At 42.4% G+C, this 25153-nt stretch overlaps 1 protein-coding gene across 1 annotated transcript in view; it reads left to right on the forward strand.

Moving 5' to 3' along the window:
- tpo (thyroid peroxidase) overlaps positions 1-25153 on the forward strand; it is a 91627-nt gene that overhangs the window by 66117 nt on the left and 357 nt on the right. Inside the window, exons 9-12 of the mRNA XM_061895058.1 lie at positions 6215-6385; positions 21219-21456; positions 21529-21737; positions 21998-22171. Of these exons, the coding sequence (XP_061751042.1) occupies positions 6215-6385; positions 21219-21456; positions 21529-21737; positions 21998-22171 (792 nt within the window). The remainder of the gene's footprint in view (positions 1-6214; positions 6386-21218; positions 21457-21528; positions 21738-21997; positions 22172-25153) is intronic.

The raw sequence follows: 25153 nt of genomic DNA on the forward strand, positions 1-25153 counted from the left end.
TTCGAAATCCAGGCAACCAGGCAGGGGTCCACTCGCATTTTGTAGAGCTTGTCCTGAAGGAGGCGGGGCTGGATGGTATTAAAGGCACTTGAGAAGTCCAGGAACAGGATCCTCACAGTGCCATTTCCCTTATCCAGGTGTGAGTGGGCTCGATGCAGCAGGTAAAGGATAGCATCCTCCACACCAACACCTGCCTGGTACGCAAACTGCAGGCTGTCTTGGGTATGTTGCACCTGTGGTCTGAGGAGGCTGAGAAAGAGCCGCTCCAATGTCTTCATTAGATGACAGGTGAGCGCCACTGGTCTGTAGTCGTTCAGCTCACTGGGGCGGTTCTTTTTGGGAACTGGAACGATGCATGACGTCTTCCAGAGGGTGGTCACTCTTCCCAGCTGCAGGCTGAGGTTGAAGATCCTTTGAAGTGGTTCACCCAGTTCTGCAGCACAGGTCTTCAAGAGTCGGGGGCACAGCTTGTCTGGGCCTGCTGCTTTCCTTGGCTGTAGCTTCCTCAGTTGACCTCTGACCTGGTCCGCAGAGATGACTAATGTCTGCGTAGAGGGAGTGGAGGGGGGTGCTGCCATGGCTGGGGGGGAGGTTCGTTGAGGGCAGCAGAAGAGGGGGTGGCTGTGAAGGGGATTGGGGGATGGAGAGGACACAGGCTGGTTAAACCGGTTGAAGAAGTTATTCGTCTCATTGGCCCTCTCTATTGTCCCCACAACAGCTCTGGTCTTTGTCTGATGTAAATGAAAGATGAAAATATAAACAGAATACAATGATTTGCAAATCATTTTCAACCCATATTCAGTTGAAAATGCTACAAAGACAACATATTTGATGTTCAAACAGATAAATATATATTTTTTTTCAAATAATCATTAACTTTAGAATTTGATGCCAGCTACACGTGACAGAGGTTGGGAAAGGTGGCAATACATACTGATAAAGTTGAGGAATGCTCATCAAACACTTATTTGGAATATTCCACAGGTGTTTAGGCTAATTGTGAACAGGTGGGTGCCATGATTGGGTATAAAACAGCTTCCCAAGAAAGGATGGGGCGAGGTACACCCCTTTGTCCACAACTGTGTGAGCAAATAGTCAAACAGTTTAAGAACAACGTTTTTCAAAGTGCAATTGCAAGAAATTTAGGGATTTTACCATCTATGGTCCATAATATCATCAAAAGGTTCAGAGAATCTGGAGAAATCACTCCACGTAAGCGGCATGGCCGGAAACCAACATTGAATGACTGTGACCTTCGATCCCTCACTGTATCAAAAACCAATATCAGTCTCTAAAGGATTTCACCACATGGGCCCAGGAACACTTCAGAAAACCACTGTCACTAAATACAGTTTGTCGCTACATCTGTAAGTGAAAATTAAAGAAAGCTCTACTATGCAAAGCGAACGCCATTTATCAACAACATCCAGAAACGCTGCTGGCTGCTCTGGGCCCGAAATCATCTAAGATGGACTGATGCAAAGTGGAAAAGTGTTCTGTGGTCTGACGAATCCACATTTCAAATTGTTTTTTGGAAATATTCGACAATGTGTCATCCGGACCAAAGGGGAAGCGAACCATCCATCCATCCATTCATGTTCTACCACTTATTCCCTTTGGGTTCGCGGGGGGCGCTGGTGCCTATCTCAGCTACAATCGGTTCGGAAGGTGAAGTACACAACAGACAAGTTGCCACCTCATAGCAGGGCCAACACAGATAGACAGACAACATTCACACTCACATTCACACACTGGGGCCAATTTAGTGTTGCCAATCAACCTATCCGAACCATCCAGACTGTTATCGACGCAAAGTTCAAAAGCCAGCATCTGTGATGGTATAGGGGTGCATCAGTGTCCAAGGCATGGGTAACTTTCACATCTGTGAAGGCACCATTAATGCTGAAAGGTAGATACAGGTTTTGGAAAAACATATGTTGCCATCGAAGCGCCCTCTTTTTCATGGATTCCCCTGCTTATTTCAGCAAGACAATTCCAAGCCACATTCAGCATGTGGTACAACAGTGTGGCTTCGTAAAAAAAGAGTGTGGGTACTTTCCTGGCCCGCCTGCAGTCCAGACCTGTCTCCCATCGAAAATGTATGGCGCATTATGAAGCGTAAAATCTGACAGCGGAGACCCCGGACTGTTGTACGACTGAAGCTCTACATAAAACAAGAATGGGAAATAATTCCACTTCCAAAGCTTCAACAATTAGTTTCCTCAGTTCCCAAACGTTTATGAGTGCTGTTAAAAGAAAAGGCGATGTAACACAGTGGTGAACATGCCCTTTCCCAACTACTTTGGCACGTGTTGCAGCCATGAAATTCGAAGTTAACTATTATTTGCAAAAATAAAAATAAAATGTATGAGTTTGAATATCCATCCATCCATTTCCTACCGCTTATTCCCTTTTGGGGTCAAATATATTGTCTTTGTAGTGCATTCAATTCAATATCAGAATCAGAATCAGAATCAGACATACTTTATTAATCCCTGAGGGGAAATTAAAATATGAGTTGAAAAGGATTTGCAAATCATTGTATTCCGTTTATCCATCCATCCATTTTCTACCGCTTATTCCCTTTGGGGTCGCGGGTGTATTCCGTTTATATTTACATCTAACACAATTTCCCAACTCATTATGGAAACGGGGTTTGTATTAACGTGTCTGTTACTACATTTCATACATTATATACTTACAGATAGAGGGATTTTGAAGTTATGTATGAGGACTTTAAAGGCAACATAGGGAACTCTAATGGACCACATCTGGCAAGCGTTTTTTTTTAAAAATCTTTATAATAGTAAAAAAATAGACGTGCGTTATTGTCTCTCATAATTATTTTGGATGATGTGAATTAAGTCTTTACCTGACTGATGTTGGTCATCCAACTGGTAAGCAAATTAACAGCACCTCTGCTGGTTGCAGCCAAGTTGTGCAGGGATGTGAGTGCTATTTTCATCACCTGTTCCTATTTGGCAATTAAAAGGATCACTTACCTTTGAATGCCAATCGGCACTGTTTTCTACCAGTGTTGCCTCCCTCTCGACACTCGTTCATGCCTCACATTGCCGTTTTCACGACCTGTATTATTTTCTTCTACTTGGTAATTAACTAAATGACCTTCTGATCTCTTCTCTGCCTACTGTCTCTGCAACCTAGTGTCACACCAAATTAAACCATGCACAACTGTGACATAGATTTTACATACATTTATTCATTCATTTCATTCACAGACTGATGGTAGTAAGCGATAGCTGTGCTGGAGTATATTGTCCAAAACATGGCTGCTAATTCTCCCCAGTCTCTCCATTTATTCGTCCAATCACATGTGTCAAGCCGTTTATTGTGGGTAACAACTCAAATTGAATTGAGGGAGGAAGTGGGTTTCGATTAATCAACCCTTCGGTTACTGCACAATCTTCTGATCCATTGCTGTATTCTTTGATTCAGCTATAGTGACATAAAGTCATCTTCTGAAGGTATACTTCTGTGACAACACACCTTGCTATTTATTGTTTTGCATTTTTTTGAAGATATCTGTGTGACAACCTTTGGGTAGAGAACTAAACAGAGCATAAGGCATAAGCGAACTAAGCGCTTGTTTAGGGCCCCAAGGCCACCAGGGGGCCCCCAAAAGCAATCAACCAAAAATCGTATTTCTTATTTTTTGCATGTACGTGTCTGACTGATGATTTAAACATGATCAAAGATATATTATTGTACAAAAACACAATTTTAGGTCAACCTGTATAAGTGATAATATAGTGGAGACAATGGTGTCTGAAATCAAACAGTCAAAATACTATGCTGTAATACTGGATTGCACCCCAGATGTAAGTCATCAAGAACAGATGTCTGTTGTTGTGCGCACTTTAAATATTGACAAAACACCTGAGGTAAAGGAGCACTTGGGGTTTTTTCTAGCTCCTGAATTTACTGGTCAAGGCTTGTCTGAACTAATTCTTCAGAGGCTTAAAGAGTTGAACATCATCTTTGAGGACTGTAGGGGACAATCATATGACAATGGCGCAAACATGAAAGCTGCAAATAAAGGTGTACAGAAAAGACTTAAAAAAAAAAATCTACGTGCTTTTTATGTGCCTTGTGCAGCCCATAGCTTAAATCTTGTGGTTTCCAATGCTGCTAAAGGGTCCCTGGATGCCACTTGCTTTTTTGGACACGTGGAAAAATTATATAAACTCTTCTCAGCTTCGCCTCAAAGTTTATCAATCTTGAAGAAGCATGTGAAGATCACACTCAAGTCTTGGAGTGAGACGCGATGGGAAAGCTGGGTTAAAAGTATTGAACCATTACGCTACCAAGCAGACAAGGTAAGAGAGGCTTTGTTAGAAGCAGGGAAAAAACTACTGACCCTACACTAAAAGTTGAGACCCACTCGCTTGCTGAAGAAATTGGGTCATTCAGATTTCACATTTGCTGTGTGGTTTGGTATAACATTCTCTCCCAGATTAACATCACAAGCAAACTACTTCAGTCAGCTGAAGTTGGATGTTGCAGTGGGCCTCATTCAGAAAAACTAAGAAAATGTAATCAGTTACAGAGCAACTGGTTTTAAAGATGCACCGATCTCAGCAAAAGAGACATGTGAACAAATGAACACTGAGGTAGTGCTGAAACAGAAGAGGTTGCAAACCACAAAATAGCACTTTGCCTATGAGATGACTTATGAGCCACAATCTGATGCCATGAAGAGGCTGGAAGTAACATTTTTTTATTGTTGTGGTAGACTGTACCATCCAGTCTTTGGAGGACCGCTTTCAGTCCGTAGGGGAGGTTAGAAGCATTTTTGGAGTGCTTTTCAACTCTAGCCAACTTGATGCACAGGCAAGGATGGACCAGTGTAAAGTTCTCAGAAACAAACTCACCTTTGGAGAACAGTTTGATATTGATGGGAGGGCACTGGCCACAGATATGGAGAACCTTCCAGAACTCCCTAAAGCACAGATGACCCCCTTTGAATTGTTCGCTTACCTCTCTCCAAATGAGATCTGTGAGTTGTACCCAAATCTTTGGGTAGCTCTGAGGATAGCCTGCACTCTTCCTGTGACTGTTGCATCTGCAGAGCGGAACTTTTCCAAGCTCAAATTAATAAAAAACTACTTGAGATCTTCCATGGCTCAAGAAAGACCGAGTGGATTGGCAGTGATTAGTATTAATAACAAAGTCGGCCATCAGATATCTTACATTGATGTCATAAATGACTTTGCCTCCAGAAAAGCCAGGAAGCACAGGTTTTAAGGAGTGGGTGGAGTGGTGTGGGTAGTGAAGAACAGAGGAACAAAACTGTGATGTGATGGTCAAATGTGTGAATTAAGGTAGTTTATTTTGATTTTTTCCCCCCAAATTTTTGCACATCGTTATGTACATTTACATATTACATTTAATATGTAGTAACTTTATATTTGTTTATAAACCGTTATGTTACTTTGTTTCTGGTAGCTCTGTTCTTTAATATTATTTAAGTATTTCATTGATATTTAATTTAATTATGTTGTTTTTTGTACAATTGAATTTGTCCTTTTTTATATATGTTTAAGTGATTTTATTGTTGCACTTTATTGTTTTTTTTTTGCACTAAGAATTATTTTTGCAAATTGCTGTTTCAGGTTTTTGTTACCAAAAATAATAAAGTGAATCAGAATCAGCTTTATTGTCCAGTTATGTTTAAAAAACATGGAATTTAACTTCAGTAGACTGAGCTCTCTTTGTACAAAGTAAACATTAAATATGAACAATGAACTAAAAATATAAACTAGTAATTAAAGACTAATATGTACAAGACTGATGAGACAAGATGAAACTTTTACTGTAAATACAAAGCTTTATCACTTGGACTGTTCAACCCCAGGCCACTCTTGTAGCTGAATGTTTTGTACATTTAAAGATTAGGAACCATATGTGGTACTCTGGACATCATTCGTTCATTCATTGATATTATTTATGTTCTTAACTGGGCCACCCCCATATCTTTATAAATTACATGTCATTTGTAAAGACATGCAAGGCTGACAACAGGATAAAGTAAACAACACTGCCAGAGCCGCAATGAGTTTATAGTAGGTGTGTAAATGATCAACAATCAATATTATTGGCAGAAATAGAGGGCCCAAAATCAAATTTTGCTTAGGGCCCCATGGAGGCTTGGGCCGGCACTGGAACTAAATATTAATTTTTGTTTTCTACCTAGGTGGAATTGAACCAATCCTGAGAGGCACAATTGGAACAGAAGCAGTAGCAAATGCAGCCAACAGTCTGGTGCAAGAGGAGCTGACAGAGAGGCTGGTTGTTCTAAATATTCTACAGCCCATGGACCTGGCTTCACTGAACTTGCAGAGAGGACGAGACCATGGTCTCCCAGGTATTTTTTTTTTTTTCAACATTTTCTGCTGGAGAATAGTTTTATATAATTGCAGACTACAGCCAAGATAATAAGGTTGTTGTTGAACAAATACCTATTTGCACGTCAATTTAAAGTCATTATTATCATCATCCATCCATCCATTTTCTACCGCTTATTCCCTTTCGGGGTCGCGGGGGGCGCTGGCACCTATGCATTTTGATATTCCTGGCAACTCAGTCTGCGTTACAAGCGATGGCATGAAATTATTGCTGAATAAACTGCTCTTGAGTTCAAACACTCGGATCATCAGCAGCTTGTTTTTTCTTACCCCGTGGCATTCTATAATAGATTTTTATGAGGATAGGGATGATAGAGTTGGACATAGTTTCAAAACAAGTAACTAACGTGCTGTGCAGAGAGTTCATAGCTAATGCTAATTTCCATTTTTTAAATAACATACTTTAACACATCTACATTTAATCAATGTACTAAAATAAAACAAAGAAAAACCAGAAAAAACAAGGTAAGGTTAGACATTAAAAAAAAAAAAAAACTTGGCTAAGTTAATGTGTTTCCCTTTTGTGATCTTTGTTGTGAACATATGAATTTGATTTATTTTAGTTATGTATTCAATATATATCCTACACATAATAGAAAAGGCAGATTGTCCAAATGTAGTTCTTCGATGGTATATCCTACAATTCCCAACTGCCATGCTCCTGGTTACTGTTATGTATTTTAATGTTCTTAGAGAAAGATTCTAGGGCAACTTCATGTAAATCCATCCATCCATCCATCCATCCATCCATCCATCCATCCATTTTCTACCGCTTGTCTCTTTTGAGGTTGCGGGGGTTGCTGGAGCCCATCAGGGGTCTCAAACGCAAGTTACATCTGGGCTCCTGGAGGCCACATCACGTATTCCCCAAAAAACAGTAAAAAAAAAATTACAATCTTTTCTAATGTCTTTTTTTTTTTAACAAAATAAGATAAAAAATCAATAAATTAAAAAATACTTTTTTTTTAATTGTTACAGGCTGTAGAATATATTTTAATTCCACTTTGTATCACAGTTGTGTTTTAACCTACACACGGAGGTTTTTCAATACACAGAAAAACAATTTCCGCCATGTGCGTCATTTTCACATACTTTTCCTGTAACAGCAGTACGGCGGTTGGCGGGTAATAGCCCGAGAGCAGTCTCCTTTGTTTTTGCGCTTTATGTTTTTCATGATTACATGAACATCATGGCATTTGTTGATGGTAGAAGTATGGCGAGCGAGGACTGAGTTTATCACCAATGCTGTTAATGTTGTTGTAAGCATAGTTGTAGAAACCAAAAAAAGACATCAAAACATATGCAGAGTAGAGTGATGCAAATAGCACAATGCAATCTAGAAAATTGCCGCGGAAATTTTGATGGGCCTGCTATCTGTGGCCTGGACCTCTGGCCGGGGGTCGCCGGAAGCCGCCATACTTTTTAGATGGGGGCGAGTGTCTGAATCCAAGAGTTTTAGGTGTAACTGTACAGAATGAGCCACAGAGCTAGCCTAAAACAGTAGCATGTGTACATAAAAATACTAACACTCAGCATGTGTGGTAACGATAGCATGATAACAGTCAGCCTGTTTCATATACCAAGTTATATGATTCAAAGGTGTATGCCTGCTTAATTTTTAAAGAAGTATAAAATTAGATGAAAAATTTGCATGCTTAAGTTAGCTTGCCAGCATGATATTGATTGCATGCTAACAGGTAACAAGTGTCACATACCGAGTTAAATGACTCTGGGTTAAACAGTTGCAAAACTAGCTCAAAAGGGTAGTAAGCTAATGTTAGCATGCTATCAAGCTAACATGAACTTGATAATATTTATGTTGTGTTATATACCAAGTTATATGACTGCGAGGTAGGGGTGGAGAAAAAAAGAGTACACTTAGCTAAAATAGTTAGCTTTTTAATGTTAGCATGCTAATGTTTCCATGCTAACAGTTTATAAGTGTCATGTACCAAGTTATATTTGATTTGATATAGATTTATTTGTCCCCGTTGGGGAAATTAATTTTCACTGTTGTACATTTAAACAATAGACATTACACATCACAAACAAAAATAACAGAAATACCGGGCCTGCTTTTTAGGGCGGCTATAGCTGCAGAGATAAGGCTTTTCTTGAGGCGGGTCCTCCGGAATTTGATAGTTCTGTAACTGCACCCTGATGGTAGTGGGATGATGGATTGGTGTAGTGGGTGAGTCATATTCTGGACTATTGTGTTTGCAGTCGAATGATGGACCTGTGTTTTAGATCTGAAATGTTGGGTGTGGGTAGGCCGATGATTTTAGCTGCTATGCTTGTAAGGCGTGTGATTTTGGTCCGGTTACAGCTAGCATAGTGAAAAAACATGTCGAACAGTACAGAAGGATGGGTTGAACGATGCTTTGGCACAGTAATAACAGGAAGTGACTTTGGGGTAAACGGTTGCAAAACTACCTCAAAAAGTAAGCGTGCAAATTTTAGCATCTAACTAGCAAATGGTAGCATAATATCAGTTAGCATGTGTCATATACCAAGTTATATGACTGTAAGGTGTATGGCTGTCTAAGTACGGAAAAAAACGTAAAGTTAGCAAAAAAAGGATCATGTTCATTTTATTATGCTACCATTCTGTAGCTGTAGCTGTACTGTAGCTGTCCTTAGCCTCCCTCTCGATGCGTGAGGGAGGCTAAGGACAGCTACAGGAAGAAGCTGGAGCAAAAGCTGCAGCAGAACAACATGAAGGAGGTCTGGGAAGGTGTGAAAACCATCACAGGCTAAGAGACAAAGACCAGAGCTGTTGGGGGGACAATAGAGAAGGCCAATGAGATGAATAACTTCTTCAACCAGTTCAACCAGCCTGTGTCCTCTCCACCCACCACACCCCATCACAGCCACCCTCTCTTCTGCCCCCCTCAACGCACCTCCCCCCCAGCCATGGCAGCACCCCCCTCCACCACCTCTACGCAGACATTAGTCATCTCTGCGGACCAGATCAGAGGTCAACTGAGGAAGCTACCGCCAAGGAAAGCAACAGGCCCAGACATGGTGTGCCCCCGACTCCTGAATGGCTGTGCTGCAGAACTGGGTGAACCACTCCAGCAGATCTTCAACCTCAGCCTGCAGCTGAGGAGAGTCTCCACGCTCTGGAAGACGTCGTGCATCGTTCCAGTTCCCAAAAAGAACTTCCCCAGTGAGCTGAACGACTACAGACCAGTGGCGCTCACCTCTCATATAATGAAAACAATGGAGCGGCTCTTTCTCAGCCTCCTCAGACCACAGGTGCAACATGCCCAGGACAGCCTGCAGTTTTTTGTACCAGGCAGGCATTGGTGTGGAGGATGCTATCCTTTACCTGCTGCACCGAGCCCACTCACACCTGGATAAGGGAAATGGCACTGTGAGGATCCTGTTTCTGGACTTCTCGAGTGCCTTCAATACTATCCAGCCACGCCTTCTCCAGGACAAGCTGGACAGAATGCGAGTGGACCCCTGCCTGGTTGCTTGGATTTCAAACTACCTCAGGCCACAGTACGTCAGACTGTGATCAGCAGCACTGGAGCCCTTCACCCTGTACACCCCTGACTTCTGCTACAACTCAGAGCTGTGTCACATCCAGAAGTATGCGGATGACACAGCCATCGTCGGGTGCATCAGGGACGGCAGATAGGAGGAGTTTTTGAGCCTGGTGGGGGACTTTGCTGTCTGGTGCCACAGGAACCTCTTGCAACTCAATCCGTCGAAGACCAAGGAGCTGGTCATTGACTATATAAGTTAGAACTTTATGCTCCTTTATATTAAAAGTGGCAACAGAGAAGGATGAATGTCCCATAACAAGAAGATAGAGAAAAAAAAGCTTATTGACTGCGGTGTTGTTACGAACTACAATAACGGACAGACGCACTGTGGAGGGGGCATGTGCGGAAGCCGGCTACAAAGCAGCTGCAGGTGAGTGGATAACCCAGCTGGAACAGGTTGTCTCTCTATTTAAAGCAGCGTGAGGAGCTCGGAAGCGAGAGGGAGCCCAGAGAGACTGAGGGAGACGAGAGAGACTCAGTAGAAAGTACACAAAAATAAAAACTCTGTAAATGTCTGGTAATCAAGCCTGATCCTTCCTTGTCACCAAGATCCCACAACCAGAAAGTGGTACAGTGGCGCCCAACCGGCAAGTGACGTAAGGAAAATAGAAAACGAAAAAAATAAAAATTAAGAAATGTCTGAGCAGAACCCCTTGACAGCGATGGGGGAAGTGTTGACAGAAGTCGCAACAGCAAACCACCAGCAGATGGAAGCAGTCCGCCAGCAGACTGCTCAGCAGGGACGGATCCTGCAGGCGATGGTCGACAGGATGGGGGCGACACCACCATTAGGGCCGGCACCCACCATGCAGCGAATGGGCGAGACGGAAGAACCGCAAGCCTTCATGGACATCTTCGAGGCCACGGCGACGGCATGTGAGTGGCCTAAGGAGGAATGGGGAGTGAAATTGCTGCCGCTTCTGGCAGGCGTAGCACAGCGGGCAGCGTTGAGCCTACCAGCGGCCTCCATGGTGATGTTCCCGGACCTGAGGAGGACCATCCTGGACCGAGTGGGCAGTTCAGCATAGGAACAATGGCGCCGCTTCCGAGCCCTGAGGCTGGGCACAGAGGACCGGCCGTTTGCACTGGGCCAGCAGTTGCGTGATGCGGCCACACGATGGCTGTATCCTACAAGGTACGACAGTGAGATGTTTGAGCTGATCTTGCTTGAGCAGTTCCTGGCGTGGATCCGGTACCACCGCCCACACGACCTGAAAACAGCAGTGACCCTGGCAGAAGACCTCCTGGCTTTCTACCGCGAGGAAGGACAGGAACAGGCGGCCCAAGGGGAACCGAGTGGCCGATACCAGCGCCGTGCCAACGACCTGTGCAAAAGGAAGGGGCAACAGTGGCGATGAGGAGACCTCAACCGGTAGAGGTGGACGGGACACACAGACAGATCCCTGCACGACACACCCCAACACCGCACAGTCTCATCCGTGGTGGGGGGTATTGGGGTTATAATCTGTCAAGTACTCCTACTCTTTTGCAGGGTCTGAGCACTGCGGAGGTGGGGCTTCCCCCACAGACGGCGCTTCGCGTACCAGGGCAGGTGTGCTGGGAGTGCGGGCAGCCTGGTCATGTACGGTGGGAGTGCCCACTAATGGAAGTGGGCCAAGTGATGCTGGTGGTCGGTCTTCCAGAACTTGCCCCTGATCCAGGAGAGGCGTACTGTGTCCCGGTAAGGGTACAAGGGAGTACATATATGGTGGATTCGGGCTTTAGACAGTCTATGATTCACCAGAACCTTTGAGTCAGGCGACACGGGTGAGAATTAGATATGTGCATGGGGCTGTGTATGAGTACCCGATGGTGCCAGTGGAAATTTGGTATAAGGGGTAGAAGCATAATGTCAATGTTGCTGTAAGTGTGCACCTTACGCCCCCATACTTTTTGGCACAGATTGGCCAGGGTTTAATAGTTTAGAGGGCGGGGGGAGAACCGGCAGGGACTTCGCGGGAAGCCCCCCCTGGAACCTGGTGTGCCCCCATGGAGGATTTCCCCCTCGAACAGTCTCAGGATGAAACTTTGCGTGAGGCCTGGGACCAGGTGAGTTACATCGACAGTTAGCCGGTGCGCTCGGGAACGGCGCGGGTATTCCCCTATTTTTTGATTATTAAGGATAGGTTATATCGAGTGAACCGTGACACTCAAACAGGTGAGGAAACTACCCAATTGCTTGTGCCAAAATGCCGCCGGGAAATGGTTTTCCAGGCAGCACATTACAACCCAATGGCTTGACATATGGGGTATGAGAAAACACTTAATCGGGTCATGGTCCGATTCTATTAGCAAGGCATCCGGGCAGACTTGCGGCGTTGGTGTGCTGCTTGCCCGGACTGCCAGCTGGTGAACCCAGCGGCCACCCCGAAGCCACCCTTGCGCCCATTGCCGCTTATGGAGGTCCCCTTCGAAAGAATTGGGATGGACCTCATCGGACCATTTCACCCGAGTGCACGGGGATATCGCTTTGCGCTAGTCCTGGTGGATTACGCAACGCGCTATCCCAAAGCAGTGCCTCTGTGCTCTATCTCTGCAAAGAGCGCGGCGCAAGCGCTGTTTCAGGTCATCTCCCGATTCGGAATCCCGAAAGAGATTCTGACTGACCTGGGCAAGTCCTTTATGTCGCGCACGATAAAGGAGCTGTATGGATTACTGGGAATCAAGGCAACCCGTACGAGCGTCTATCATCCACGGATGGGCTTGTGGAAAGACTAAATAAAACGCGAAAAACTATGATTCGTAAGGGGACAAACCGAATTGGGATAAATGGCTGGATCCCTTGATGTTTGCGATGCGGAAGGTACCTCAGGCCTCAAAAGGTTTTGCACCGTTTGAGCTATTATACGGCAGGAAGCCGCGTTGGGTGCTGGACATCATTAAAGAAAGCTGGGAGGAGGGTCCAAGCGCCAGCAAAAATTAAATTTAGTATGTCATGGACATGCGAGCAAAACTCCACTGTACCACTTTGTGGTTGCGAGATCTTGGTGACAAGGAAGGATCTGGCTTGATTACCAGACGCTTACAGAGTTTTTATTTTCGTGCACTTTCTACTGAGTCTCTCTGGTCTCCCTCAGTCTCTCTGGGCTCCCTCTCGCTTCCGGGCTCCTCACGCTGCTTTAAATAGAGAGACAGGCGATTAGACAACCACTCACCTGCAGCTGCTTCGTAGCCAGATTCCGCACATGCGACGACTGGACCACGCCCCCTCCACTTGCACATTTTCAGGATTTTTGCAGATCCCAAATTTAAATCAGCAGGTACCAGAATGTAAGGGAAGTTGGTTTAGCATAATATTACGAAACAAAACGGCTGCCAGTAGGTGCCATTTTGCGGTCTTTATATAGGCACCATAATAATTTTTCTGCCTTGGCACTAGGAGGAGGCAGTCGCATTTTTCGTCCCTCTCAGTCTCTCTCTGCTTGCTCTCTTTGTCTTTGTCTTGTCTATACTTTTTGGAGTGGGGAATCATGTGCCTCTAGGTGCTCTTCGTCAAGGATGTCTACCTATTTGGAACCGTGATCCCTGGGCATTTGCTGATTGGGCTGGGCGTTGCTCTGGTGTATCACCAAATTTGGAAAACGACCGCATTAAAGGAGCTCAAAGGCTGTCCGTCGCAATAGAAGGCATGGGTCGAGCTGTGGGAACACAGAGTGTGGCGATTTCTGAACTAAATCGCAAGATGAATCACACGCCCCCTCCACATGCACATTTTCAGGATTTTTGCAGATCCCAAATTTACATCAGCAGGTACCAGAATGTAAGGAAAGTTGGTTTTGCATAATATTACGAAACAAAACGCCAGATAAGTGTGTGTGCCAGTAGGTGCCATTTTGCGGTCTTTATATAGGCACCATAATAATTTTGCTGCCTTGGCACTAGGAGGAGGCAGTCCCATTTTTTGACCCTCTCAGTCTCTCTCTGCTTGCTCTCTTTGTCTTTGTCTTGTCTATACTTTTTAGAGTGGGGAATCATGTGCCTTTAGGTGCTCTTCGTCAAGGATGTGGAAGACATCTACCTATTTGGAACCGTGATCCCTGGGCATTTGCTGATTGGGCTGGGCGTTGCCCTGGTGTATCACCAAATTCCGAAAACGACCGCATTAAAGGAGCTCAAAGGCTGTCGGTGGCAATAGAAGGCATGGGTCGAGCTGTGGGAACATTTTGCTGACGTGTTCTCCCCCCTGCCAGGCCGCGTGAACCTCACCCAACATCACAGAGACACCAGCCCAGGCGTGACAGTGAGGTCTCAACCCTATAGGCTACCCGAACACAAACGCAAAGTAATTTGGGAGGAATTAAAAACCATGCTGGGATAGGGAGTGATAGAAGAGTCAAACAGTACATCGTGCAGCCCCATTATTTACCTTTGGTAAATAATGTGTCACATATTGACGTCTACTCAATGGTAAATAATGTGTCACATATTGACGTCTACTCAATGCCCAGGGTCGATGAGCTCCTGGACCGGTTGGGCACTGCTCGTTTTTTCACGACACTGTGTAATGTATATGTTACTTCTTGACTGCACTTAAATGTAGAATATATGTAGAATATATTTATATTATTCATATATTATATATTATATATATAATATGTCATATATTATTTATTATTATTATTGTTTATTGTGAGCAAACTGAAGTGCTGAATTTCCCCCAGGGATCAATAAAGTACTTTCTATTCTATTCTATTCTATTCTATTTTATTCTATTCTATTCTATTTGACTAAAGGCTACTGGCAGATTCCCTTGTCTCCAGAGTCTTAGGAAAAAACGGCTGCTGTTTGGCGCGGCCGAAGGATGTCCCGGCCTATATGCAGCGCTGCCTGCAGGAGAAAAAGTCACCGCCTCTGTCCGTGCCGCTGAGGACAGAGCGCTATTGTAGTGGAATTTCTGACTTTCATACCATATTTTGTGTCTTTTGAAATCCTAAAAGAAAATCTGTCAAAAAGCTTTAAGAGGTCTCCTCTTTTCTTTTTTTCTATTCAGAACCAAGGGATCATATGTGGGGGAAAGTTTAGTTTGTGGTCGTTCTGACCATTCCAAGAAATGTTATGACTGTTTGTTATGACTAAGAGAGCCACGATTGTTTGAAGCCAGCAGTTACAAAACAACTACAAAACATATAAAAAGCGAGTGGACCAATATTTGAGATGATCCGCTTGATTTTGATCATCCACGTCTCTCCGGAAGGATGATGTCTGTTTGCATGGGCAATTTAATCCAACCTGTACTTTTTGATATTGGGTAAATAAAACTTTTGTACTAAAACCACTTTGTTTGCAGTTTAAGCTTCGGACCAATCAACCACATGAAATTGGCGTTGTCGGCAGGATTGTCCAGAACGCTGCAGGTTGAAACCGCTCCCGGTCTTCCTCTCAGGCAGATAGAGGTTTGCATGTGCGCATCTAAAGGTAAGCAATTTTGCTTAAAGTGTAAAAGCTGTCTGTCTGGAGATGATCGGGATTGGTAAGACTGATTACTGAACTTGTTTTTGATTTTTAAAAAAAACTAGGTCTAGCAGGTTCTCCAAAAACAACCTGTAATGGGGTATATTATGGTTGGATTGGGTTGTTTTATATGTGATTATATGGTCTGTGTGTTCATCTGAAAACGTGTGATGTCTTGTTTTAATAATAAGGGGAATTGTTAATAGAATTGTGGTGGTTCAGGAGTGTGGTGCACAAATGATTTGAGACAAATACATTCTTTAACCTCTCCCCTCCATCCGGCAAACGGCAAAGGGGGGTCTTCTCCTGCAAGTACGCCAGTTTAGCAGTTTGGGTGCAGCTAAAGTAAAGCCATTTTTAACTAGCTGGCGGTACATTTGACTGTAAAAAAAATTGTGGAAGCTGCAGCGGTGGAAAAGCCTCATTTTTAGTGACCTTCTCAGTGACTCCGGTAAAGGGGACTGAGCTGATGGTTGTCACGAGTTCTGATAAGTCGGCTGCAGTTAGACGGATGGAGATCGGGCTCTATACAGTAGAGCTTTGGTGAAACTTGGTGAAGCTGTATGGAACTGACCAAGCATGATGCCTGTGGAATTATTGGGTGATTCCCAGTGACTCTACGAGGCCTTAAATTTGAGGTGTGTTTGCCGTGATTGGTCAGTTTGTTGTCACAGGGTCTGCTCCGCTGGACGGATTAATCGCCGTTTATGAGTAACAAGGGACCTGTGTTGGTGTTTTGAGACGGCCGGTCCACAAAAAGCACGCGTGCATATCTGTTTATATTTGTCTGGACATGGGGTGGGTAGCATTTTGTTAATGTGTGTGTAAATTGGTGAATGTTGAAAAGTGTGTTGGATGTGGAGTGATTCAGTTTTTGTTGGTACAGTTGTATATATGCGTATTTTAAAGGCCTACTGAAATGAGATTTTCTTATTCAAACGGGGATAGCAGGTCCATTCTATGTGTCATACTTGATCATTTCGCGATATTGCCATATTTTTGCTGAAAGGATTTAGTAGAGAACATCCACGATAAAGTTCACAACCGGAGAAAAGCCCTGCCTCTACCGGAAGTCGCAGAAGATGACGTCACATGTTGATGACTCCTCATATATTCAAATTGATTTTAATGGAATCCTCCAAGAAAAAAGGCTATTTGGACTGAGAAAACGACAATTTTCCCATTAATTTGAGCGAGGATGAAAGATTCGTGTTTGAGGATATTGATAGCGACGGACTAAAAAAAACAAAAAAAAACGCGATTACAATCGCGTTGCATTGAGACGGATTCATATGTTTTTAGAGACATTTACTAGAATGATTCTGGGAAATCCCTTATCCTTCTATAGTGTTGCTAGTGTTTTAGTGAGTTTAACAGTACCCGATAGTCAGAAGTGTACGTCCATGGCCGGGTGTTGACGCGCAGTGTCTCGGGGAAGTCGACGGCAGCTGTACGGGAGGCGAAAGCTTAGCTGATATCCGGTAAGTGGCGACTTTTTAACCACAATTTTCTCACCGAAACCTGCTGGTTGACAAGTGGTCGGGATCCATGTCCGCTGTGATCCATAGTAAAGTTTCAACTCCGTGAATTTTAAACAAGGAATCACCGTGTGTTTGTGTGGCTAAAGGCTAAAGCTTCCCAACTTCATCGTTCTACTTTGACTTCTCCAATATCAATTGAACAAATTGCAAACGATTCAGCAACACAGATCTCCAAAATACTGTGTAATTATTCCGTTAAAGCAGACAACTTTTAGCTGTGTGTGTGTGTGTGCAGCGCTCATATTCATAACAGCCTGTGACGTCACGCGTAGACGTCATCATTACGCGACGTTTTCAAGAAAAAAGTCCCGGGAAATTTAAAATTGCAATTTAGTAAACTAAAAAGGCCGTTTTGGCATGTGTTGCAATGTTAAGATTTCATCATTGATATATAAACTATCAGACTGCGTGGTGGGTAGTAGTGGGTTTCAGTAGGCCTTTAATAACAATCATGCATGCACCCACGGGTCTGATTTGTTTTATTTTCCATTACTCCCACACTGTCCCATCCCCCCCTTGTTGTGCTGCGAGCTTCACGCTTTTTTCACATCCCTGCTAATCTGTAAAAGTTGGGACATTGTCCAAAATGTGTGTGTTTATGAGACAACAGACAAAGTTTATGTTCAAATAGCATATGAGTGAATGATCTGTCCATCTATTTGTCTTCTTCCGCTTATCGGAGGTCGGGTCACGGGGGCAGCAGCCTAAACAGAGATGCCCAGACTTCTCACTCCTCAGCCATTTCGTCCAGCTCAAAGTGAATGATAAATGTTGTTTATTATTATTAAGGTCTGATATAGCACAGGTGTGCTTCTGGGTGAGAAAAATAGTTGACTGTTGAGGTTGTTTTAATTGTGTTGGTGATTCCGCCCGGTTAACTGTGTGGGTGTGATTGGGACTGTACGATATTGCAGTTTTGTAAGAAGGATCGCGATTTTGACTACAGAAAAAGGCTCTCTGTCTTTGCTAAAAAAAAAAGTGTTTTGCGCGTGTGATGCAGTAATAAAAAGAGGTGTTGTGAGAGATAAGTCATAGCTGTTTAACGATTACCCTCCATTCCTTTCCGAATATATTTTTGTCGAAAGTTTGAAATAGCACACGGTGTGAATGAAAATACGAGAGGAGCCTCTGTTTGTTGACATATGAGATAAGAGATGTGTCTTGGAAATAAAGGCGTGTGACGTGGCTGTGTGACGTGGCTGTGTGACGTGCTGCACGTTAGACGTGGGCCGGAGAGGTGTGTCACTGTTAGCATAGCATAGCATATTTTAGATTAGCATAGGATTAGTTTAGCATTGAGCTAGATTAGCATGAATTAGTTTACTGAGTTTGGCATTACTAGGTGTGTTTGGACAGCTGTTCTCAGTCTGAAGAGTGTACTGTTAGTATGTGCTTGCTAATTCCAGTAAAATGATAGATATATGAATAAATAAACATTTAAATATCAATAAATACATTTGGATTGTGGGACATTGAAGCATATGTTGATTCATCATTCATTTATTTTATGTGTTTAGTATTAAGTTTGCACAGCCTTTAGGCTGTGCTGATCCAGTTAAGATACACACGCACACTTGCACACACATCATGGAGTAGAACACTCTTTAGCTTTGAATTAATAGTTATATAAAAAATTAATTAATGACATATTAATTTAAATATGATGAAGATAAATTGATTATTTAAATATATTGACATTTAATTATTTTAAGAATAATCACAATAAAAGAACATTTAAATTTATATTCTAAAATATTTTTAACCTTTAACTGTGTAAACGGGTTTAATCAAAATATTGTCGACGTTTATAGGTCACACCTGTGTGAATCATGGAGTCTGAGTCACATAATACATCAGATAATTTCATATCATTTCACATTACATTATTTCCGAAAATGAGTAGGAAGAAGCAAAGCTTATTTAATCCTACCCCTTTCCCAGGTCAGAGCGTTTACAAATATATACATTCATTCACTGACCTTTTTTATAGTATTATAGTAGAATGACATCTGTGTATTACAATACAGCAGTATTGTAATATGTAATTAATTCAGTCATTATTTACATACTGAGATGAAGAATATCTTATTTTCAATAGAGTTGAAAGTGTTTCTAATAATCTTTCTTCTTTGAAGAACTATTAATTCGAACATTGTACTGGTTCATATCAGTACAATGTTTAACTTCTTTACTTAATCCATTCCATTATTTAATTCCACAAACTGATATGCCAAAGGTTTTGGGTGTTGTACGTGCATACAAATGTTTTAAATTAGATTTTCCTTTAAGGTTATATTTCTCCTCTTTAGTTGAGAATAATTTTTGTACATTCTTTGGTAGTGTCAAACCGTGACATGGATTTGGTTTACTCCTTCGACGCAGGATTACAGGACGAGCCAGGCGAGAATTCATGTACATAATGTTTTAATTATACTCAAAATACAAAAAGGCAAAACAAACAGCACGCTCGATGGCGGATAATAATCTATGCTAAAACTTAGAACCAAAACAGCACAATGGCAATAAAATCTACATAACAAACAAAAGATACTATCAATAACATAATTACAAACAAAAACTTACTGTGACAAAAACGGGAGGCATAAACAGCAAGGTGCGTGGCAGGGGATCAATGGCATGGAACAATGAGCAGCAAAGGTCGTAGAATACAATGAATGTTAATGTTCCGAGACTGATGGACAGAAAGAAAATGAATTAAGTAGTGGCTGTGATAATTAGGAACAGGTGCGGGACTGAGGGCAGGGGCGTGACTAGGAGGGCAAGGTGAAAATAAATGAGTTGTCATGGTAACAAAAACAAACCAGGAAGTGAAATAACGGAACAAGAGTCCAGAAAACAAAACAAAACATAATCAAACATAAAACCAGATTTACAGGCATGACAGGTAGCAGGTTATAATTTACTTCGTACATTGTTTTAGTTGTTTGCAATTTTACCAAATCAGCAAACTTTAATATATTTGACTCAATAAATAAAAGGTTTGTATTCTCTCTATACCAAACATTATGTATTATTCAAAATTATCTTTTTTGTGGCACTGTTAACGAATGTGGCGCACATCCTCAAACAGCACAGTATGAAAGAATTTAACGTTATGGGGGACGTTAATCTGGACTGGTTAAATAAGTCACGTAGAAAGAAACTTAAGGATATTATAAACGGCTTCTACATGACACAAATGATAAGCAGCCCTACTAGAATTACATTGGATACAAAAATCAAAGAGATCATCTTTAAATACACTAAAACAAAACCCAGAAATTTCCGACTTTTATACCATATTTTGTGTCTGTTGAAATCCTAAAAGGAAATCTGTCAAAAAGCTTTAAGAGGTCTGCTCTTTTCTTTTTTTTCTATTCAGAACCAAGGGATCAAACGTGGGGAAAAGTTCAGTTTGTGGTCATCCTGACCATTTTAAGAAATGTTATGACTGTTTGTTATAACTAAGAGATCCCCGATTGTTTGGAGCCAGCAGTTGCAAAACAACTAGACCTTGACACAATAGGAAAACATATATAAAGCAAGTGGACCAATATTTGAGATAATTCGCTTGATTTCGATCATCCACGTCTCTCCGGAAGGACAATGTCTGTTTGCATTGGCAATTTTATCCAACCTGTACTTTTTGATATTGGGTAAATAAAACTTTTGTAATAATACCACTTTGTTTGCAGTTTAAGCTTCAGACCAATCCACCACACCATCAGACGGGGGCGTGGCCGTGCTGACGTGAGACACAGCGGGAAACAGGAGGAGGAGGATACGGACGTGGCTGAAAAGTCACGTTCTTTTAGGAGAGAAAACTTTTTTTGAAAACTGTGTCATTAAAACCTTGTCAAACATACCCGCTTGGCTGCAATGCCGTGTCTGACAGTTGGACTGCGAGAACGCAACCTCCTCAACCTCAAAGGACAAAAAAGTCCTCGATGTAGTCCCCAACTTAGAGACACTACCAGTTTTATTCAATCATGTTCACTAACAACACTTTTACTCTTATAGTGTTTGGTCTTGTGGAGCGAGGAACAATTCTGAGATCACTAATAATAACATGTAGGTGACGGTATGTATATATTCCAACCAGTATGTATCATTTTAAAAATTGAAAATAGGTCAGAATTGTGCAACCAATCACATCAAATGTGAATAATCAAAACATTACTGTGTACTAAGTGTGAGGGTTTTGATTTTATGATGAATTAATTAACTTCACGCAATCTGCTTTTCAGGATATAACGATTGGAGAGAGTTTTGTGGACTCAAGCGCATTCAGAAACTTGAAGACTTTACACACTTTGTAAGAAATGTGAGTGTTGCTGGAAAGATTCTTCAAATCTACAAACACCCGAACAACATAGACGTGTGGCTAGGGGGGCTGGTTGAGACTTTTTTACCAGGTGCAAGAGTTGGTCCTGTCTTTGCATGCCTGATTGGAAAGCAGATGAAGGCACTTCGTGATGGTGACAGGTGAGATCCACACTGTAAAGTTACTCAACAAAAGTCATAATATATAAAAAATAATAATTTCTGTCCCTGAAGATTTTGGTGGGAGGCAGAAGGTATGTTTAACCAACAGCAGCGGGATGAGCTTCTGAAGTTTTCGCTGTCGAAGATAATCTGTGACAATAGTGACATCCTTGAAGTCCCTCCCGATGCTTTCAAATTTGAGAAGTACCCTTCAGGTTATGTCTCATGTCATGATTTACCAGCAATTAACCTGGAGGGGTGGAGACAGGAAAATAGTCAAGGTGTGCTTGGTAAACTAATTATATATGTACAATATACGTATATGTTTTCATATATATATATATATATATATATATATATATATATATATATATATATACATATATGTATATATATATATATCTATATATATATACATATATATATATATATCTATATATATCTATATATATATCTATCTATCTATCTATCAATCAATCTATATATATATATATATATATGTGTATGTCTGTGCGTCACCATTTTATGTTATTCTTTTCAGATTTAAAAAGCTGTGGCTGGCCAGGACAGATCAAGCATGGGGATTATGTGCTGTCCTCGATACCTGGAAAACTGCTGGCTCTGTATTCCTGTCATCATGGCTTTGAATTGACTGGTGCTGCTGTAATTTTTTGTGAAGGACATCAGTGGAGCAATCAACCCCCACAATGTGATGGTATGTTCACGACTTGTCAGGAATATTCAGTGAATGTCAAACATTTATATCCTGTAGGTCTTGTTATTCATAGTCATGTAAAATACCAAATGCATGTAATGAGCGGGCATATTTTTGAATTATTTTAGAGCTATTTTCATTAGTAATCCATTCCAAAACGTCAAAGACTAAATCAGACAGAAATCCAATCAATGACTCCCATACTCAATAATGCAAGTCCAATTAAGTTGTCCCTAACACACACAAATGTTAAAAGGGATCTATAATTATTTTCCTCATTTCTGACTTATACATTTTGGTACAATCTTGGATACTTGTGTTAAAAATTACCAACACATCAAATCATAGGGTTTAAGCATTTTTGCGTGAGTTTGCACGGAGTTTTGGATACTGCGCTTCGATGGATGTTGCATTATGGCTTAGTTGTGACGTCAGTACTTACAGTATGTCAGTACTTATTTGGACATTAAGTTGAGCTCTCAGGCAACGGTGGAGTAACTCGCTCTGCTTCAGGCTATGAGAAAACACAAAAGTCATATTTGTTTTTTTTTGCAAATATATTTTATTGAATTTTACAGTTAAAATCACATTTGACAGTCATACTTTGCTCACACAGACCTTCATACAGGCACACATCCACTCATGCACACTTGAGGAGAGAGTTGCACTTGAACTTTAACAACTCAAGGTTTACAGTATAAACATTATTAGAAAAAATACCCACATATTGTATATATATCCATCCATACCGCTCTGGCTCAGGATCAACAGGCTATCCAGACTATAGCAAGATGGATGACTATTCCTCGGCATCAAGGATCCTCAGGAAGTGATCACAAGTGCACCTCCCAAGGACCTCTCCACAGTTCACACTTAAAAAAGGAAGAAGAAAGTCACAGGGCTTGATCAGATGCAAAAAAAATACACAATAAAAAGTCACAAAAAAAAAGCAAGTAAACCGTGACAAAACCATATCGAAAGTGACACAACAAAGTAATAGTAGTGTCTTCAAAAGAACCCCCAAAATGATGTAAATAATTGGGGTTAAACGTGATCAAAAAGTGTTATAAATAGCTTGGCCCCTCAGACAAAAAACAGAGAAGGAACGCCCGGTACAGAACGAAACAAACGCACAAAACAGAAATAGTCACGACAGTCCTTGTTGGGAATTATGATGGAAATCATGTGACCACCGCTGGCCAGTATGTCAATTGCAACACTCAAATATTGCTTCCTGTTATGAGCACACCTCTAAAGTGGCTGTCAGGGTTAAGGGGAGCAAAACAAACGAAGGCCCACAGTGAGTGCAAAGTTGTCATAAGTCAGGCCTCTAAAGAGAGTTGAATTTACAGTGTTTATTCCCGGAGCTTCACAGTCAAGGTGCAAATTGTTGTCATGTGCAGCCGTTTTGTAGGGTTAAATAGTCGTCCAAGCCATCAGGTATCTTGTGTGCGGACTGATGTCAAGAAGTTCTTGGCCTCTGTAACCTATCCGAATCTCTTCTTACCACCATCCTTCGTTACTATAACAAGCCTGGCCGGGAACAATAATGCTGGTTTTAGGGCCATTTGGTAAAGCTCCGACATCACATCACGGTATTCTTGCCGTTGTTCCACCACTTCATGCGCGTAGTCCTCGTAGATGGCGACGGGGTGCACTCGGTATTGTAGCTTGCCTCTCCTGGCCCTGGCCTCGCGGATAATTCTCTCCTTCACCTGGTACTTGTGTAGCCGTATCAGAACGGGCCCCGGTCTCTGGTCTGGCTTCAGCTTGCTAGCGAGTGTCCGATGGGCAATTAATAACTCCGATATTGATTTCAAAGAAGTCCTCGTCAAATATCTCCTTCAGTAGTTCCGCAAAAAATGTAGTTGGATGTAGCCCCTTCACGGACTCCGGTATGCCGACCACTCGAATGTTATTTCGCCGACTCCAGGATTCGAGGTCGCTAACTTTAGCCCGTAGCTTAGCTTTGATCTCCGTTAGCTTAGCACATGTTGCTTCCAATGCTAGCAGGCGTTCGTCTTGCAAGGTAGCATTTTCCTCGAGTGAAATAATTTTCTGAGAGTGTTCAGAGACCTTGGTGTGTACATTGTCAATCTTTGTCTCAAGTGAAGAAATAGCTGTCTTGAAATCCGCGGAGAGGGCCTGGCAGTGTTCTTCCAGAGTACTAGCTATAGCCGACATGTTGACTTCGCCGGCACCTCCGTCGGAGGAGTTAGGTCCGGCACCCGTATCTCTGGTGCTGCGCTTCGTCGAGTGAGTTGGCATTTCTTGTCGGTTGCAACTCTGGAGTAATATTATCCCCTGTTCACCAGCTCACTGGGGTACTTTGTGGAGTTTTAAAAGAGTGGCAATGTAAAACACGTGTCTACTCCATCTTGCCCAAACCGGAAGTCGCGTCCCGCCTTTTTGCCCGCGTGGGGTATTGTCTCTCACTGGCTTGGGGGCTGGCTGTCCCTTGTTTCTCCTGTGCCTTGTCCTCGGCTGGGCACGTCTGTTTATAGCCTGTTGCTGGCCCTGCCGGGCGGGACAGTTAACCCCATTTCTGGGGTTCCTGTCACTGGCCCGCCTGGCTGCGTGGGGCCAGTGGTCCCTTGTTCCCTGGGCGCCGCAATCCTGTTTTTTTCAACCCATCTATCCATCCATTTTCTACCGCTTGTCCCATTTGGGGTCACGTCACTTCCATTTCTTTGTCTTCAAAACACTGTTCCTATTACTTAAACACGCTTTTGACTGTTGCGAATAACAAATCAGCCTGTTAGTGTTTCAAAAGAGATCACAGTCATATCTCTAATCCGACTGGTTCAGTGACTTTAGAGATTACTTTTTTTTTAGCCAGAATATTGATAAATGAATGCAATAATTTGGAAGTTGGGCGGACTGTAGTTAGTCCATTTCTGTTATTTGGCAACCCAAAGATGAGGTGGTGACTTGTCCAGGGTGTACCCCGCCTTCCGCCCGATTGTAGCTGAGAAAGCCACC

Source organism: Nerophis ophidion, linkage group LG03 (genome assembly GCF_033978795.1).
Source record: "Nerophis ophidion isolate RoL-2023_Sa linkage group LG03, RoL_Noph_v1.0, whole genome shotgun sequence".
Classification (NCBI taxonomy): Eukaryota; Metazoa; Chordata; class Actinopteri; order Syngnathiformes; family Syngnathidae; genus Nerophis; species Nerophis ophidion.